The following is a 17454-nucleotide window of genomic DNA, read 5'->3' as shown; positions in this document are numbered from 1 at the left end:
CACTGGGTCAAGACCTACTGAGATGGGTTGTTGTGATCACTAGGCCTGCGCTCTTTGGTTTCCTTGAATAGAGTTAACTTCACTGACATTGGGTGCTTTGTTGAGGACCTAGGCCTGACTCAGCTCCTAAAAAGTAAATCTACATTATTCACCTTGCTGTCTGCAGTGGCAAAATCACATAACATAGATAAAAGATTCCATAAGTTACATTGCCATCGTGTTATTTTGCTCCTGGTGCAGTGAAGCTATTTTATATGTTTTATTGCATTAATATCCTACCATTCCTCTAAGGAGCTCAAGGTGGCAAACGTGGTTTTCCCATTCCCCTTGTTATCCTCACAACTAATCTGTGAGGTAGATGAGACCCAAGGCTGCTCAGTGGGCTTTGAACCATGGTCTCCCAGGTCCTAGGCCAACACTTAACCACTACGCCATACTGATTCCTTAAATTTCGATTGTTCATTCCCCCCACGCCTCTTTCTGCTGCCCCCCAAAAACACACTCACTTGCTAAAACAAACTGTTTTGTCAGAACACAATAAAAAATAATCTCCCCAAAGAAGAAAATAGTGTTTTCATTTACAAATGACTGAATAAAAAAGGGGGTGTGTGAATAGGTTACTGATTTTTCTTCCAGGTGTTGTGTGTTGCAGCCAGTTGCTCATTGCGACCTTGCTTATTGTGATGCTGTTTGTAAAAGTTAACACAGAAGAATCCCGCTGTTCTCAAATAATTAGGTATCTTAGACTCCCTTAAATCGCTTTTGTGTGGCACAATGCTAGCTCAAAATGTCAATAACTATCAAATTTGAAGAGCAGCAAAATGTTCTCAAGCACATCTCTTTAAAGAAAGATTTTAATGAACCTGTTGGATTTTAGATTTGAGACGAATCTATTATTAACCTGTGGTTTGAGACATCGCTGGCTCATGCACACAGTGCACCTTTTATAGCATTAGTTAATAAGTTTAGACAACACTGATAACAGCAGCATTCCTCAGAGTGCTATGTGAATAAGATCAGTGCTACAGAGCACAGCTCTTTGTGTATGCAACAAATTATTATTAATAGCCATGTACCGAATGTGTTTAGAAATTGAGCTGGAAAAGCTAAAGCATCAAGTTACAAATGCAGTCTTGAATCATCTATGCTGTCCAGTTCTGCCTGAATGATTGTCCGGTTATACCTTTTTGGAAATGTGAATTTACATGATGAATAGCCTTTAGATTGCCATGGAATATTTGACCTTCAACAAGTGGGAACTGCTACAAAATATGTTCCTGGTCAGGATGCCAACCAGTCAGCCATACCCTTTACCAGGATATTCCATTCCATCTCTACCCATCCCTCCATATTCTGCTCCTCACCCCAACAATTTGTCCACATCCATATCCACTGAGGGTGCGAGGTCCTTGTTGGTTTGGCTTGTGGTGTCATTTCGAAAATAAAAATGCTATTTCTTCAAATGTGATTCCCCCAAGCCTGCTGCTAAATCTCACACAGCATGCAAACACCCTAGCCTACGTCTCAAAATATCCAAATTCCAACATGGTACAGGGGATAGTAGGCTACTGCCACTATCTCAAGTCCAGTCTGGCAGTTAAGACTTGTTGAAAGGACAGGGCCGTTTGTTGAAAAGACCATTTGCAGTTCCTTCCTGTACAGAATGCCTCTGTCAAATTGCTTCTGACTGCCTTTATCGTTGACACAGTGCCACATTTGATCCAGAAACTTTTATTCTCCGACACCTTCTCCTTCCCTCCTCAGATCTGCCGAATGAGGAAGACAATTCCATCATCTCCAAAAGGCCTCATATGAAAGCTTCCCCCCACCCCAAACAGTGTAGCTGTACAGTGTGGCAACACTGCAGTTTTGCAAGTGGTGCTACAGTGGTATCTTGGTTCTCGAATGTAATTCATTCCGGGAGTCCATTCGACTCCCAAAACGTTCAACAACCAAGGCGCGACTTCCGATTGGCTGCAGGAGCTTCCTGCACTCAAGCGGAAGCCACGTCAGATGTTCGGCTTCCAAAAAACATTTGAAAACTGGAACACTTCCAGGTTTTCTTTTTTTTAATAAACATTTTTATTAGATTTTCCAATTTAAATACCTAATCCATCTTCCAATTATATAAAATATAAAAATATCAATTAAACATTTTTCCAGATCTTCTGCCAAATTATACAAATTTATCGACTTCCCATGCTCCAGACACAGAAGGCCTCTGGCCCTCTTTTTACGCTGCAATTCTTTCCCATTGTCCAGATCTTATTCCATAATCTTGTTGTTTTCCTTCTTCTTCTTCTTTTTTTCAAGTCACCGAGTCCCTTCCAGCAAGCAAATTTTAATCAAATCGTATTTAACTCCATATGAATTTATATTATAGTCCCCTTTTATGATTTTAGCATAGTCTACTCGCACGCTGGCATCCTGCCAAGTCTGTCTGTAGATCCATAAATCTTCTTTACAGCTAGCGACCCCGATCCTCAAACAGTTCCAATAAATCAGATGTTTCCGCAAACAGCAGCCTTTTTAGGGAAGGTTTGCCAAGTCACAACCTTATACACAAATCTAATGTCTTTATTTATGGCTCCCTCCCCCTTTGACTGCTGTTACGACCGGTTGTCTCTTAAGATGGCTGAAAGTGTTTTTAAAGCAGCGGTTTCTTGACAGGTTTCCAACTGCTAACGAGCTTGCTTCTCTCTGATATCCATAAATTTAGGGAACCTTTGACCACATTCCAAACAGATCCTCAATTATAAACTTTGGTTATTATTTATATTTTCAATTCACACAGTCTAATTCCAATTTCGCTTGCTTTCTAAATATTTTAAACGGCTCATCCGGAAGGAGGGTATTAAGTAGATATAAAACACAGAGCAAGGTGAAAGTGTGGGATTCTGCCTATCTGATGTTGACCAAAGGGTAACGGCGGGGGTAGCCGAGTTTTTGGTAGCAGTCCTCCAAGGAGCAGGTTAACAGGTTAAACCACAGATTATATATATATAATCAGTCTATGTAGCCAACTGCTGCCTTTTTATATATATTTCAAGGCTCTTATATGTGATTTTTCTCTTTTATGGTTTTATTTGTAAAATGCCTAATAAAGGTTTGATAAGTAAGTAATAAAACACAATTATAAAGTTCCATCCTCCCCCTTCTGTTCCGTTGCATACCTTCTAATCTAATCTGATGAAAGACATTCCTCAATCCTTTGTTTTCTCAGTGGCTGTAGTTTGCAGTAAAAATCTCCTTCTTTGTCTGAAGCATGTCCACAACTCATATAAAATTTCTCTCTTAAATCATGGAGCCTGTTTTCGCTCATAGAGATGGCGTCTGGGGGATCCGAGCTCCCACGGGGGCTTTCCACCTAGGGCCCCCTGCTTCTCCCTTCTTCCGAGGTCGAAGCTGGTAATGGGCCACTGCGGGTGAGACACTGCGGGTGACCCCCCCATACCCTGGGGGGGGGGCTTTGGGAGGCTGCATATTCCCCTCGGCAGCCTCATAAATCAGCCCATGGGGTCGGAGAGATGGAATTTTCAGCCATCTTCTGCTGCGATCCAAGCGGAAGTCCTACTTCCAGGTTTTCAGTGTTTGGGAGCCGATTTGTTCGCCAACTAAGCTGTTTGCAAACCAAGGTATGACTGTATTCATTTTCAGAGATGGGGTGGGGAGCCTTGAGGGCTTTCGAGCCTGTATACCTTGGTTACCTGAAAAATGGGATCAACCAGGCCTGGCCCTACCATTAGACAGAATGTCACAACAGCTTCAGATGGCAAATACAGATGGTGTTACAGTGGCTTCCCCATCCCAGGGCCTGAGCCCCTGGACTATTCCCTCCCCCCTCTGTTGGAGGATAGAGCTGTCTATGCCACATGGTTTGAGGCCCCTAAACTAGCCTGATGCCTCAGGTGGAGCGGAATATACTACCTTTCACCAGTGTTGAAATCAGATTCAGCTGCTGGTCCCATTGGCTTCTGTCTGTTAAATGGGGAAAAGATGTCACCTGGTGTTGCCTTAGGTATCAAGATGTCTTGGGATCAACTTTTAAATGAGTTGATTGGTTTCATGAAATATGAGACTTTCAATGGAAAGGGTACCTAAACACATCATCCTGGAAGATGACCTCACAATCCTAAAATCATTTCTCCCCTTACTACTTTCCGCAACAATATTATTATATTTATTTGTGTGTATTTATTTGTGTGTACTTGTGACTGTGTCGACCACAGCAAACTATTGCAAGCTCCTAAAGAAATGGGAGTGCCTGATCACCTCATCTGTCTCCTGAGAAATCTCTATGTGGGACAAGAAGCTACAGTTAGAACTGGATACGGAATAACTGATTGGTTCAAAATTGGGAAAGGAGTACGACAAGGCTGTATACTGTCTCCCTGCTTATTTAACTTATATGCAGAATTCATCATGTGAAAGGCTGGACTGGATGAATCCCAAACCGGAATTAAGATTGCCAGAAGAAATATCAACAACCACAGATATGCTGATGACACAACCTTGATGACAGAAAGTGAGGAGGAATTAAAGAACCTTTTAATGAGGGTGAAAGAGGAGAGTGCAAAATATGGTCTGAAGCTCAACATCAAAAAAACTAAGATCATGGCCACTGGTCCCATCACCTCCTGGCAAATAGAAGGGGAGGAAATGGAGGCAGTGAGAGAATTTACTTTCTTGGGCTCCTTGATCACTGCAGATGGTGACAGCAGTCACGAAATTAAAAGACGCCTGCTTCTTGGGAGAAAAGCAATGACAAACCTAGACAGCATCTTAAAAAGCAGAGACATTACCTTGCCAACAAAGGTCCGTATAGTTAAAGCTATAGTTTTCCCAGTGGTGATGTATGGAAGTGAGAGCTGGACATAAAGAAGGCTGATCGCCGAAGAATTGATGCTTTTGAATTATGGTTGTGGAGGAGACTCTTGAGAGTCCCATGGACTGCAAGAAGATCAAACCTATCCATTCTGAAGGAAAACAGCCCTGAGTGCTCACTGGAAGGACAGATCGTGAAGCAGAGGCTCCAATACTTTGGCCACCTCATGAGAAGAAAAGACTCCCTGGGAAAGACCCTGATGTTGGGAAAGATTGAGGGCACTAGGAGAAGGAGACGACAGAGGATGAGATGGTTGGACAGTGTTCTTGAAGCCACCAACATGAATCTGACCAAACTGTGGGAGGCAGAGCAAGACAGGAGTGCCTGGCGTGCTCTGGTCCATGGGGTCACGAAGAGTCGGACGCGACTAAACGACTAAACAACAACTTATAAGTGGCATCCCAGAAGCCATTTCCATGTTAAAGGTTTGTTCCTAGGAGAAAGAGTAGCAATATTACTACAATTCCCATGGATAAATCTTTAGCAAGTATGCACTGACTATTTAAAAAATGGAAATAAAATTAGATGAGCTAAAATGAGCTAAAATTGGGTGATTAATCTAGCTATTTCTGCTTGTTGGATTGAATTTATTCTGTTCAGAGTATTAGAGAACAAATAAGCTTAATTTGTCATTTCATAAGCATCGTGTTAGAAAAAGATTCCCATTAAGTATAATTTCCATTTATCTGCACATAGCATTCCTATTTACTTTTGAAATAATTCTCTAGATAGTCGAACACACCAGACAAAGGCTAAATTGCTTAGTTAAGAAAAATAGCACCTTGAAAAAGAGCATTAATAAATGTTGGTATTTACAATGAAGCAGAGGAACATGCTGAAATTCATCTTGTCAAAATATCACCCAACAAATTAAATCAAAAGGGAGAGGGCACCTTCTCAAGAACATCTTCTTGGAAGAGCACATTCTCTTTTCTCAGACCTGCCAGTCAGAAGCAACTTCTTCTTGAAACATTTTTAGGGGCAAGCGATCAGCAATCCCTCATAATATACTTTTTTGCCCCCTGAGGCAATTCATACCTATAAAAACAGATTTTTAATTGACTCCAATTCCCTCTTCAGACATTAGCCACATTCCCACCATACATTTAAAGTGCTATGATACATTTTAAACAGTAGTGGCTTCCCCCAAAGAATTCTGGGTGCTGCAGTTAAAGGGGTTGAGAGTTGTTAGGAGGTTCCCTATTCCCCCCTCCAAAAAAACCCTATAATTCTTAGAGTTCTGGACAGACGACAGCTCCCAGAATTATTTGCGGAAAACCATGACTGTTCAAAAGCATATCCTAGTGCTTTAAATGTATGGTGGGAATGTGACCATTACTTTCACAAAATATGTGAGGGGCCAGTGTGGAGAAGTGTGCTAGATTTGCGCGCGCACACACACACACACACACACACCCAAGCTGTCATTTCCATCACTCTTGGTTCATAGAGGATGACTGTGGAGCAGATTCCAAAATGTGTAGGAAACTTCTGCAGATACAGGAAGATCTGCACATCACACAATCACTTTCCATAAGTTGAGGGTGACAGAAACAATGTCAGTAGAGTGTAGAGCTGGGGCACTGATCGCACACCACCTTCTCAAAAAAAAAATCCACATATTCTGTGAACAGTGTATTGTAATGCCTGAAGAGGACTAAGGTGGCATAGATGCATCCTCAAATTATTCTGGCTCTGGTGTCCTGGATCAATGGTGAATTGTTCTCATCACCAACTGCCAGGTGCAGATGTGTCCAGAATGTGTGAATATTTGTGTGTGTGTGTGCATAGACATAGAAACATATAAATATTATATATGTTGAACGGTTTGCTTTTTCTTAGTATCCATTAGGCTACAATTTAGTAAGGATCTGTTCTTGTAGGTGTAGTTTGAGGGATCCTGTTTCCTTCCTGACAGCTGCATCATAGTGCTATAAATTGCCAGGTAGAATTTGTAATGGATTAGGTCCAGGATGGAAGATTTATTACACCCTGGATTAGAAAGAGTTAATCCACCTCCAGTTTAACTGACAGCGCATCTTTAGGAGGCAGGACGGTTTAAAAAGGAGGGAATAACCTGACGAAGAGGGAAGAAGAAGGGTGTGGGGCCAGGATAGTGGTGGTTTAGGTTAGGCTTAGGATAACTTAAAGTCTGACAGAGTTAATGTATAACTGTAACTAAGCTTGTAAACTTATGCATCGTTAAGAAAAGAAAAACCTATGTTCTCAAGAAAATAAAATTCACCTTCTTTTTGTGCCAAAGAGTATCGTCTTGGTTATTCCAGCAGCGTATTAAAACTCACAGAGGTGGAGACTAAGAAAAGGGCAAAACTTACCTAAGGAAAAGGGGATAGTTTGTGTCCTAGAGTCACACAGGAAGGGCAGTATGGTGAAAACCTAGAGTGCCACAAGTTTGCTGGGGTAATATGGCAGACTGATACAGTGGGGATCTGAGTTGAGGGAGTCCCTGTTCTGTAGGCAAGAGGTTGTTCATTCAAATAGCCCTGAGAGTTTGTGAGATCAGGCCACGAAAGCTGGAATTAGACTCTCTTTACTGAGAAGCCCAGAATCGAGGGGTTTATTTTAAGGCGTAAGGAATTGAGTGGGGATTGCTTTATCCCTGTACCCTTTCGTCTCATAATCTATTGGCAACGTCGGCAAGGGGGTTCGTTGCAGAAGTCATGTTGTTGCCTGTTCTTTGGGCTCCTAGGAATGATGCCACCAAAGAGATTAATGCCAAGCATCCTCATGCCACCTGGGCCCATCCAAGTTGACCCAGGGTCCCTCCATCACTGAATACATTGTGTGTGTGTGTCACTTCTCGTCTATTAGCTGCAGTTTCATCCTTCCCTAGGCAGCAGATTAGTGAAATATTATAAGGTAAAAATAGAAAGGGATTTGAAGGCGTCAAAAACAGTATGCAGGAAGCAAAGAATGCAGGCACTGGGAGCACCCTGCCAGTTTCACCTTTTCCTTTGCCACATCGGACACAATATACCAAGTCCTGCCCCCATTGACATAATGTGCGCCCTGCGGACTGAGTGTAATTAAAGCCAGGTGTGGTCTGCAATGGGGATTAAGGGGAACTGGTTTTGTGGCTTTTTATAGAATGTGAGGTTATTCAACTTTAAAAAGAATTTGAATTAATATGATTGTTGAAAGGCAAAAAAAAAAATCTGCTCAGTTTTAAAGTATGCATTTAAAGTCAACCAGCTCTATCTGGTACATCGGCTGAGACCCTACCAGCCCGCACAGTGTGGACTCAGCTACATTGGCAAAGAAAAAGCGCTTCATACTGTATGTGTTGTTTATGCATTCTAACACTGTGACACCAGATGGAGCTGTGGAGTTCCATTTTTGCTAACCCGATATCAAAGTTTGCAACATGTTTAACTGAAACACTTCTTTGATGTGTCTAGATCCAGCCTGTCTCGCCAGAGTGGTACATGCTCTGGTTATCTCCCGCTTGGATTACTGCAATGCGCTCTACGTGGGGCTACCTTTGAAGGTGACTCGGAAACATACCTGCCAAGTCCTGGATGGAAAAATCTGGGATCGGCAGCCCACGACACCGGAGGTTGCGTAAACGCAACTTTCGGTGGCGCTTTGACCTTCTATGGGCACCAGAAAATGGCGGCGCCAGCGCCGGAAGTCGCTTCTACGCATGACCGAAAATTTGTAAAAGCGACTTCCGGCACCGCCGGCACCATTTTCTGGTGCCCATAGAAGGGCAACGCGCCACCGGAAGTTGCGTCTACGCATTTCCGGACACGTGTAGAAGCGACTTCCGGCGCCGCCGGCGCCATTTTCTGGTGCCAATAGAAGGGCAAAGCGGCACCAGAAAAATGGCCACCGGCAGAAGCAGATTTAAGGGAGAATATTGAGATAAAAACCTAAACGGGAGACCGCCGGGAAACGGTAGGAAAAAATTGGTTTTCCCGGCGAAAATGGGATACTTGGCAGCTATGCTCGGAAATTACTGTACAACTAATCCAGAATGCAGCAGCCAGACTGGTGACTGGGAGTGGCCACCAGAACCATATAACACTGGTCCTGAAAGACCTACATTGGCTCCCAGTACATTTCCAAACACAGTTCAAAGTGTTGGTTCTGACCTTTAAAGCCCTATATGGCCTCGGCCCAGTATACCTCAAGGATTGTCTCCTCTCCTCTCCACCCCACCTCACCCCCCAATGTTCATCCTGAACACTGAGTTCCTCCTCTGAGGGCCTTCTGGCAGTTCCCTCACTGTGAGAAGTAAAGTTACAGGAAACCAGGCTAAGCAACTTCTCAGTAGTGACACCCTCCCTGTGGAACGCCCTTCCATCAGATGTCAAGCAGATGAGTAATTGCAGCCTCCTCGCCGCCACTTTCGCAACATCCAGAAGGAGAAAACCCACGCCCCCGAAGAGACTAGAGCCTCAATCCCACCTCCTCAGCCTCTCCTCCCTCGCCTACCAGCGCCGCAGTGTCCGCACAGCTGAGGAGGAGCTGCCTCTTCGCAACGGGGATGACGTCTTCCACACGCACCAGCTGCACCTGGTGGACTTGCGGGCTTCCTGGACCACAACTAATCGGGACATCGCCTTCAGCCTCTATGACGGCTACAAGAAAGCGGCAGTTCTCAAGCGCAACCTCTCCACCGATATTGTAATGCCTTGTCTTGAGCTAATATGGATGTATAGAAATGTGTGAGGAAGGGACCCTCCCAGTTGGTTATGTTTTAAGGAGAACGCATTGGGGAAAGATCTACCCCAGAGGGTCGGTGGGCAAATTCATGAAGGTTATGGGTTATAATAGCTACAGCCACCTGAACACAATACCAGTGAGCCCTTCTGCAGTGACCCAGTTTAGCCAATAGGATTGCATTGGCTGAGGTCATCAAGTCATCTTAAGTAAAGGATGGGCCTATGGGTGGGCATATTTTGAGCTAAAATAGCATTTCTGTTTTTGGCATGGTTAAATCACACCTGGATTGATTCTGACCATAATGCTCCCACTGGCTATTTGTGTGCCGACATCGCTCACAGTAACCAAACAGTTAATGAGAGCCCAACCCCCCCAAATGGTCTCCTTCTAGAAATCCAATGGAAGAAAATGAAAATCTCTCCCTTCATTATGTTTTTATATATGTTGGAAGCTGCCCAAAGTGGATGGGGCAAGCCAGTCAGATGGGCCAGGTAGGAATAATAGAATTAATTAATTAATTAATTTAAATTCCAGTCTTTTCCTCAAAGCATAGCAATAATCCAATGGGCAGTTTAAAATGTGAGCTTTTTAATCTGAAAGTATATGAAACCAATTTACTTCTCTCTGAACATTTTAGAGAGTATATATATTATAGCATGAATGTAATTTAGTCTGATCTAGTATTCCCAGGGAGTCTGTTGCAGGAAATTATTCTGCGTCAGACCACTGGATGACAGACTCCTAAAGTTTGCAACTAAAGTGAAATAAAGATAAAATGAGCTGTTTGCTTCTGAAAAAAATAGACGCAATCTCTGGATTTATAAGCAGCCAACAATCTTGTCAGGCAAGACAAATTGCTGCTTATAGATAAATCGTTCCAGTCTAGGATTCTGTCTTTTAAATCAGTCAATTAATGTTTCAGATGAGATTGGATGCAGAAAAGATATTGGAGTTTCAGATGGAGAGGAAGATTCGTTTCCACTAAGTTTATGCTTTGAAAAGTGTGCAGCATAGTAGAGTCCTTGGCTTAGATCCCAACTTCCCATCAGTGGCAGAAAAAAGTTCCATTTCTGAAAAAGACATTTCCTGCTCCCCTTTTCTTCTGAGGGATGGGGGGGGGCGCTTTGGGATAGGATGCAGGAGCCAATGATAATGGAGGGGCCAGTTAGCAGAAATTGACCAACTTAAAACCCAAGCCTCTGTGTCCAACCCTTTGACAATGCAGAAGTTAAATTCAGCTGCGGCAAAGCACGGACATTATGACCCAAACTCCATGTCTTCATTAGCAAACAAACTGAAAGTATATGAGGCAGAGAAGCAGCTATTCACATTTAAAAATTTGAAAATGAACCTTAAGCTGAGCTCTATTTGGCTTTTATGGGGGTGGGGGTGTCTCAGTGCACGCACCCAAAATTGTTTGCTTGTGTGCTTGTTTGTTTTAAAAAGCAATGCTGAATGCAGGGCCAGCCCAAGACATTTCGGCACCTGAGACGAACCACAAAATGGCGGCCCTCTCCCCACCAGGGAAGAAGCAGGGAGTGACGATTGAAATCAGGAACAAAGCAGGAACAAAGATCTACATTGGGATCTGCTGCCCTTATGGAGCTTGCCGCCTGAAGCGGTCGCCTCACCTTGCCTCATGTGTGGGCTGGTTCATGAGTGGGTTCGACTTCCAAGGTACAACAAGGTACAACTTGGGGGATGACAGCAGTCTCCACTGTTATGAGAGAGGAGAGAAAATGTAGCCTTACCTGCTTTCTTCACACTATGTGCGTTTCCATCTACTCACCTTTCTGCTGAACTAAAAAGCATCAAACTATCCCCCAAGGGAGGGTGTTTCAGTCTCCTGACCATTTTGGTTGTCTTTTTCTGCACCCTTTCCATTAACCATCTCTTCTATCTATCTCTCCCTTCCTCCTGCTCCCACATTATTATTATTATTATTATTATTATTTAAAATGTTTTGTTTTGGTACTCATGAACCAGGGAAGAAGAGGATAAGACAGCTGTGTGCACAGATCCTGGGTAGCAAATAGCAAATGAGAGGTAAGTAGCTGGGCCACAATAGTTGCTGCCAGCTGAATAGGAAATTGCAGCAGAATAGTCATCACCCGGTGTAGCTCTTTCCTTCATTCTCTATTCTCTGTTCCCTTAATAGTAACAAGACTCTAATTCTTCCCACACATTTGGCAAGAGAAAAGCACTTTGACTACAGGTTACAGGTGACTAATGTGTGATTCCCATAGGACTGTGGCCTTTGCCTCTAAGTAATAGGTCTTGCTCAGTGTAGCGGCACATGCAGAGGGAGAATGGCACTCAGAAATCCATAATTTCACAAACCAATGTTCTGTTAGTTGTCAGTAAAATGAATCTTTGAGTGCATCCTTAAGAAACTGGAAGCAGCCCTAAAAACACACCAAAAACAAAAAACAAAAAATGGCTCTTCAGTTGCAGGGTATAAAGTTGGCGGGGCATTCTGGAGATTTGTGGTGTGGGTGTTGGAGGTGCAAGAGCAGAGATCATTCAGTGTGTAACTTAAGGGATAATTCTGTTGTCAGTAAGTTAACTAGCCAAGAGGGTGGCAGTGTTGCATATCAAGCAGGGAAGGAAGATGGTATGATCTTTAGTGAGGTTGTACATGCTCTGATAGGCTGTCCAGGTTGTGCGGGAGTTTTCTTGCAGATGTTTAGTTGAATGTCTTCCTGCTCTGAGCAATGCCGGTCAAAAAAGCTAAAACCCCTCTATTTCTTTCTGCTTAAGTGACACACAGTTTTGTTCAGTTAGTCCAGTAAACGTCTACCAGGATTTTCTCTCTGCATTACTCAAGTAACTCTGCTAATGATGGAGACATGGAAACTTTACTGCTAGTGCTGCTCACACTCCCAACTGCTATTTTGTCATGTTACTTCAATCATCATCTTATATACCAATAGCAAACTCAGTTCTTTGAATATTGCACCATCCACTCAACAGAGAAGTACTGGGAAAATGGAATGAATCCCAAAGTTTGCAGAAGCTAAAAAATAAAACCTCAAACCCCTGGGCCTTGCAGAGATAAAGTTGCCCTGCTGAAGGGAATAGAAAAGGCATGGATCTAGGCCCACCTGATGTAACATACCTTGTAGGTCTGCATTGTGCAAAACAGCATCAGGACCCCTCCATCCTCTGCCTGTATCCCTGCTCCTTTTCTTTTCTTCACCTCAGAAGAGCAGCTGTGGGGGATGGGCCCTGGCCCATTTAAGGCACAGCTCCCATCTACCATTTCTCATATGTCACCATGTGAAATGAGCCACATAGCGACTTTTCAGCTTCATTTGCCAAGGACAATCCCCTGAGCAGCTGAACCACTAAAACTCTCCGTAAGGCAGAAATGTGTTTATTTTTAGGGCCTCAATTATAAAAAGAAAACTAGAACAAGAGCTTGTCAACACACTGATCACTTAACAAACAATTGATCTAATTTCATTTTCAAAACCGTGGTTCCCAAAGAGGCATTTTGTTAATCTGAAAGGGAATGAGGTGAAGCTCTTTGCAATTTATGCATGAGAGGTTAATTGATTGATACAAGTATTTTCATTCCTGTAATTGCACAACTGTGTGAACAAGATTAACAATTAAGCAGTTTCTTTATCCTATCTCAGTTTAAAATATTTTGTTAGCATTTATCTTTCCCTTTGTTTTGTTTTTTTGCTTCTTGCTAACGATCTGCAGAAACTCCATTGGCCTACAGTCCTACGTTCCTGGTATGTTTCATAACTGGGCGGACTTTTCCAGAAAACGATGCTGGAGGGGGGTGTTTTGGCCCCGTAGAACCTTCAATGGTACGAACTCTGCAATTCTATTTAGTTGCTGGTCTTTGGGTTCTTCTTTCCCCCCAAAATAGTAAGTCAATGGGTGTTCCTTTAAAATGAACATAACTCAGAAAATCTATAGCTGATGCACTTTAGTGCAGACACACACGATTTCCCACCCATGAATCTTCTGCTTTCCATTATCTGTCTTGCAGCCTGCCTCTTCCGCACTGCAAACACCCATTTTTCATTCAGCAAATATGCAGAAAATTGTTCTACTTTGCATTTGACTTTGCTCATGTGCCGTTGCCAGACAATCCCTGGGAAAACAGCATGCTTGCAGCTTCTTTCGTTGTAGTGTGGGTGGAGAGTAAAAGATGGTGTGTTTGTATGTGTGTTCCTTTTCGGCTCACATGCATACACTGATGTTTTTATACAAAATTAATAAACATAACCACCACCACCCCTAAGATACCAGGTAGGGCAATCCTAAATATAAGAAGCTGTTAGAATGTCAGCTGGTTGACGTAAAAGTGGTGTAAGTTATCCCTATTCCAAGCTCTGTTCAACAGTGGGGCTACTGTTGTCTGAGCAGGTCACAGCCTCTAAAATAGAGTTAGACAACCCTTTTTACGAACATAAATTCCACCATGTTCCTAAATCTCTCCTTGCCCTGTCCCACCCCTGCTAGTGTAAATTCCACGGGCTTCAGTTCCACAGGCTAAGCCATCACAGCTCCAGCTCAGCCAGCTTGAGAGACTTATGCCAGTGTATCTCTGGCTGAGCTGGGATGAGTAAGTTACAGCCTATTCTAAACTTGCTCAACCTGTTGGATCTTGGGTTTGGCCTTGTTATTGCCAAATGGCCTTGTTATTGCGATTCTGCAGTACTATCGGCTCTTTTTGTTAAAAAGTCTATGGGTCACACATCACATAATTGTTAAGAGCACCTCCATTTCTGTTGCCCTTCTCTGTGCGCAGAGCATTTTACCATTCTCTCTTTACCATTGTAAAGTGGTTGCCATGAACAAATGCTGGATCCAAACTTCGAAAGAAGCTAAGTTCAGCACATAGAGGGATGGAGAATGCTAGTGGGCCAGAGCAGGTAGAAGTCACCTCCTGATTTCATCCTCCCATCCCATCCCACCCTACAAGAATGTGGGAAAGGAAATTGGAATGGGAGGGCAGTGTCCAATTAACATGTCCCTTCGGTGCAAGTATTTGTGCTTGTGCAACAGAATTTTCCCTCTGCTCCTCCCCATGCCCTCCCCAAATCTCCTCTGGTGCTTTGGGGAACCCCTAGAACATTTTTAGGGTGTGTATGGCAGAGCAAAGGTGGGGGAGCCCCATTGTGCAAACAGGATCCATTACTTGAAGAGTGCCTAGAATCTCTTCTGCAAAGTAGGATTTACACATGGATCTCAAAACAAATGAAGATGTGCTGTTGTTCATCTTTCCGTGATGAGATTCCCCCACCTGCACTCATCCTTCCAACTTCTGAGCTCATGACTTGCAATAATAATATTGAATTCATTTCCACCACTTTCATAAGTAGCATCAAGAGGGGTTGAGTTTTGTCAAACGACTTGTAACAGCAGCAACCGTTGCAATGGATTCAATATCTATGTGAGTGGGTGGCAACCTTGTGTAAACAATCCAAATACATTGTATTTATATTTTATGGGGGAAATTACTCAGATATGAAATGGTAAAGTTAAAAGGAAGCAAAGATGCACATATACAAGTGGCAAATCGCGTCAGGAGATATGAAGGCTATTTATAAACTCGTGTTGAAGGCTTCAGTGAAGTGTGTCATTTCACCAATTGAAAACAAACAAAAAACCAAATTGGATCAAGTCCATTTCGCTATGGTTACAATAGCAAAGTTAAGGCGGCTTGCTATGAAATATGAGAAGGCATTTGCAAAAAGAAATACTAAATGAAGGTAATTGAAAAGGCCATGAATTCTGATGAATTCAATGTCAATTTGCAACAAAATGAAGGTGGGGAGTCAAAGTGGAAGTTGATCAAACAGTCGAGGGCTGTTTAATGTAGAAAAAAAATATGACTAGGGGTGAGTGAAGATTGTGGCTGCATTAGGACAGCTCTCTAGTCCATCTTCCCAATGTTGCCTTTAAAGTTTACTGACCTGTCCACAGTGGTTATTGTTTGTGGAATTATTGTTCGGGGTGGGGGAGGGGAAATGCTTTTTAATCAAGTTTATAGTTTCTTAGTCTCAATACTTGTAAATGGACATATTAACATATGCAGATGACTATTTCATGCTCCAACACTGACTCAATCTTATCTTTACATTTGCCCTTGTAGTGTTTAATTGTAGTTTGCTCCCCGTATAAAGACTCTTCTTTCAAATACAGTAAATCATTTGATTCCATGGTGCATCTTCAGCAAAAGGAAAATATTCATATGACTCTGGACTACTAGAAATGCCATTTCCTTTAAAGGGCACAGGCCTGCCATCACCTTTGACTCAGAGGATGAGTACCTCTTTCTCCCCAGCCTTACAGAAGTCAAATACTGTACTGTAAAATAAGATTAGGGCCCTTTAACCACCTAGCCAGTACCTCCAAGGAGGTAGTCTACCACACTCCAGCCTATTTTGATCTGACTTTGACTTGCATTTGCCAAACTTCACTAGGATCTAGTTCAGGCATCCCCAAACTGCGGTCCTCCAGATGTTTTGGCCTACAACTCCCATGATCCATAGCTAACAGGACCAGTGGTCGGGGAAGATGGGAATTGTAGTCCAAAACATCTGGAGGGCCTAAGTTTGGGGATGCCTGATCTAGTTATCCTTTTAGATAGCATCTTTGGAGGAAAATGTTTCAGCCAGAGGAGCCCCTTTGGAGCTGTCCAAGGTCCTGCTTGTTTCTGCCATGTCCAGCTATCTGCCTGCTCATTTACAAAAATCCACAAATCAGCTTTTCCTTTGTCTCTCTTTTGCTGGTTGGCTGCAGTCATTTCAGGAAGAAACCACGGAGAGAGGGGGTAGGGAGATCGGACAAATGCTATATGAGAAATGATCCTATAGAGATCAATGGAAACCGTGGACTCATGCAAATGCTCATCTAACAAATGATTTCCCGGGAAAGCCTTGTGTTCAGTAAGTGGGACCTGCATGTACCTTGATCTGACTTTGACTTGCCCTTGGATGCAACACAACACACTAATTCTCTGTCAAAAAGATTGAAAAATCCACTCACCTGCTTTATGGCACACAGTAGCTTCCCATAGCAGTAAACAATAATGAAAAAAGGAAGGACAAGGCAAAAGACGAAGAGGCAAATTATGTAAGATACATTGTTAGCATCCCGTGAATGCCAGTTAACTGAACATGTCGTGCCTGGTCCTTCTGGTCCATAGCTACTCCATCCAAAAAGTGGTGGCAAGCTCCAGAATAAGGAATACATCCAGGACACAAAGATTCCCATCCATACTTTCTTGTAGTTTGTGGCATCAGCTTCAGTTGTACCCATCATGGTGCAATAGCGTTCATATGAAAGCACAGCCAGCGATATAAGTGACACCGTACCTGTAAGGTAACAGCAGATTACTTTGTTTTATTTTGGACAATTGTTTTCTAAGCGAACAAGTGCATCTTATAAATAAGGCTTTGAGGGCTTTGAAGAAACACTTTGTGGAAAAGAGATGAGCCGCCCACGAGACCCATCCATTAGCAAATTCTTTCCTGAACCATCTTGGCCTCATGTCTACTGTTTCATCACTACTTGTGTGATCATATTATTGTGAGCAGGGAGTTGAACTAGGTGACCTCCAAAGTTCTTCCCCGGTATGGTTTTATGTTTGAGATCTCGAGAAGAATAGGACTGCTGAAGTAGTCAAGCCAGTTGTCCAGGTTGAGCCTGGCATAAACTATTGTGAGACAAATTGCAGGTAATATGTTGCCATGGGAACTAAATAGCTGGCTGAGAATCTCAATATCTGGCCTTCTGAAGGGCTAGCAAATATCACAGAGGATGATGCCTCTTTTCTCCTTCCCCTTCCCCTTCCCAAGATGTAATCAAGGTGTCTGTGTGTGACATGAGGAAAAGGCTTGCAATGTGAGGCA

The 17454-nt window shown here is 43.0% G+C and overlaps 1 protein-coding gene across 1 annotated transcript in view; it reads right to left on the bottom strand.

Annotated features, from left to right (window-relative positions):
* LOC118093904 (vertebrate ancient opsin-like) overlaps positions 1-17454 on the bottom strand; it is an 89309-nt gene that overhangs the window by 62456 nt on the left and 9399 nt on the right. The window contains exon 2 of the mRNA XM_035133750.1: positions 16589-16917. Within this exon, the coding sequence (XP_034989641.1) occupies positions 16589-16917 (329 nt within the window). The remainder of the gene's footprint in view (positions 1-16588; positions 16918-17454) is intronic.

Source organism: Zootoca vivipara, chromosome 5 (assembly GCF_963506605.1).
Source record: "Zootoca vivipara chromosome 5, rZooViv1.1, whole genome shotgun sequence".
Lineage (NCBI taxonomy): Eukaryota > Metazoa > Chordata > Lepidosauria > Squamata > Lacertidae > Zootoca > Zootoca vivipara.
The sequence above is the reverse complement of the archived record's forward strand: the minus strand, read 5'-3'. Positions and strand labels throughout refer to the sequence as shown.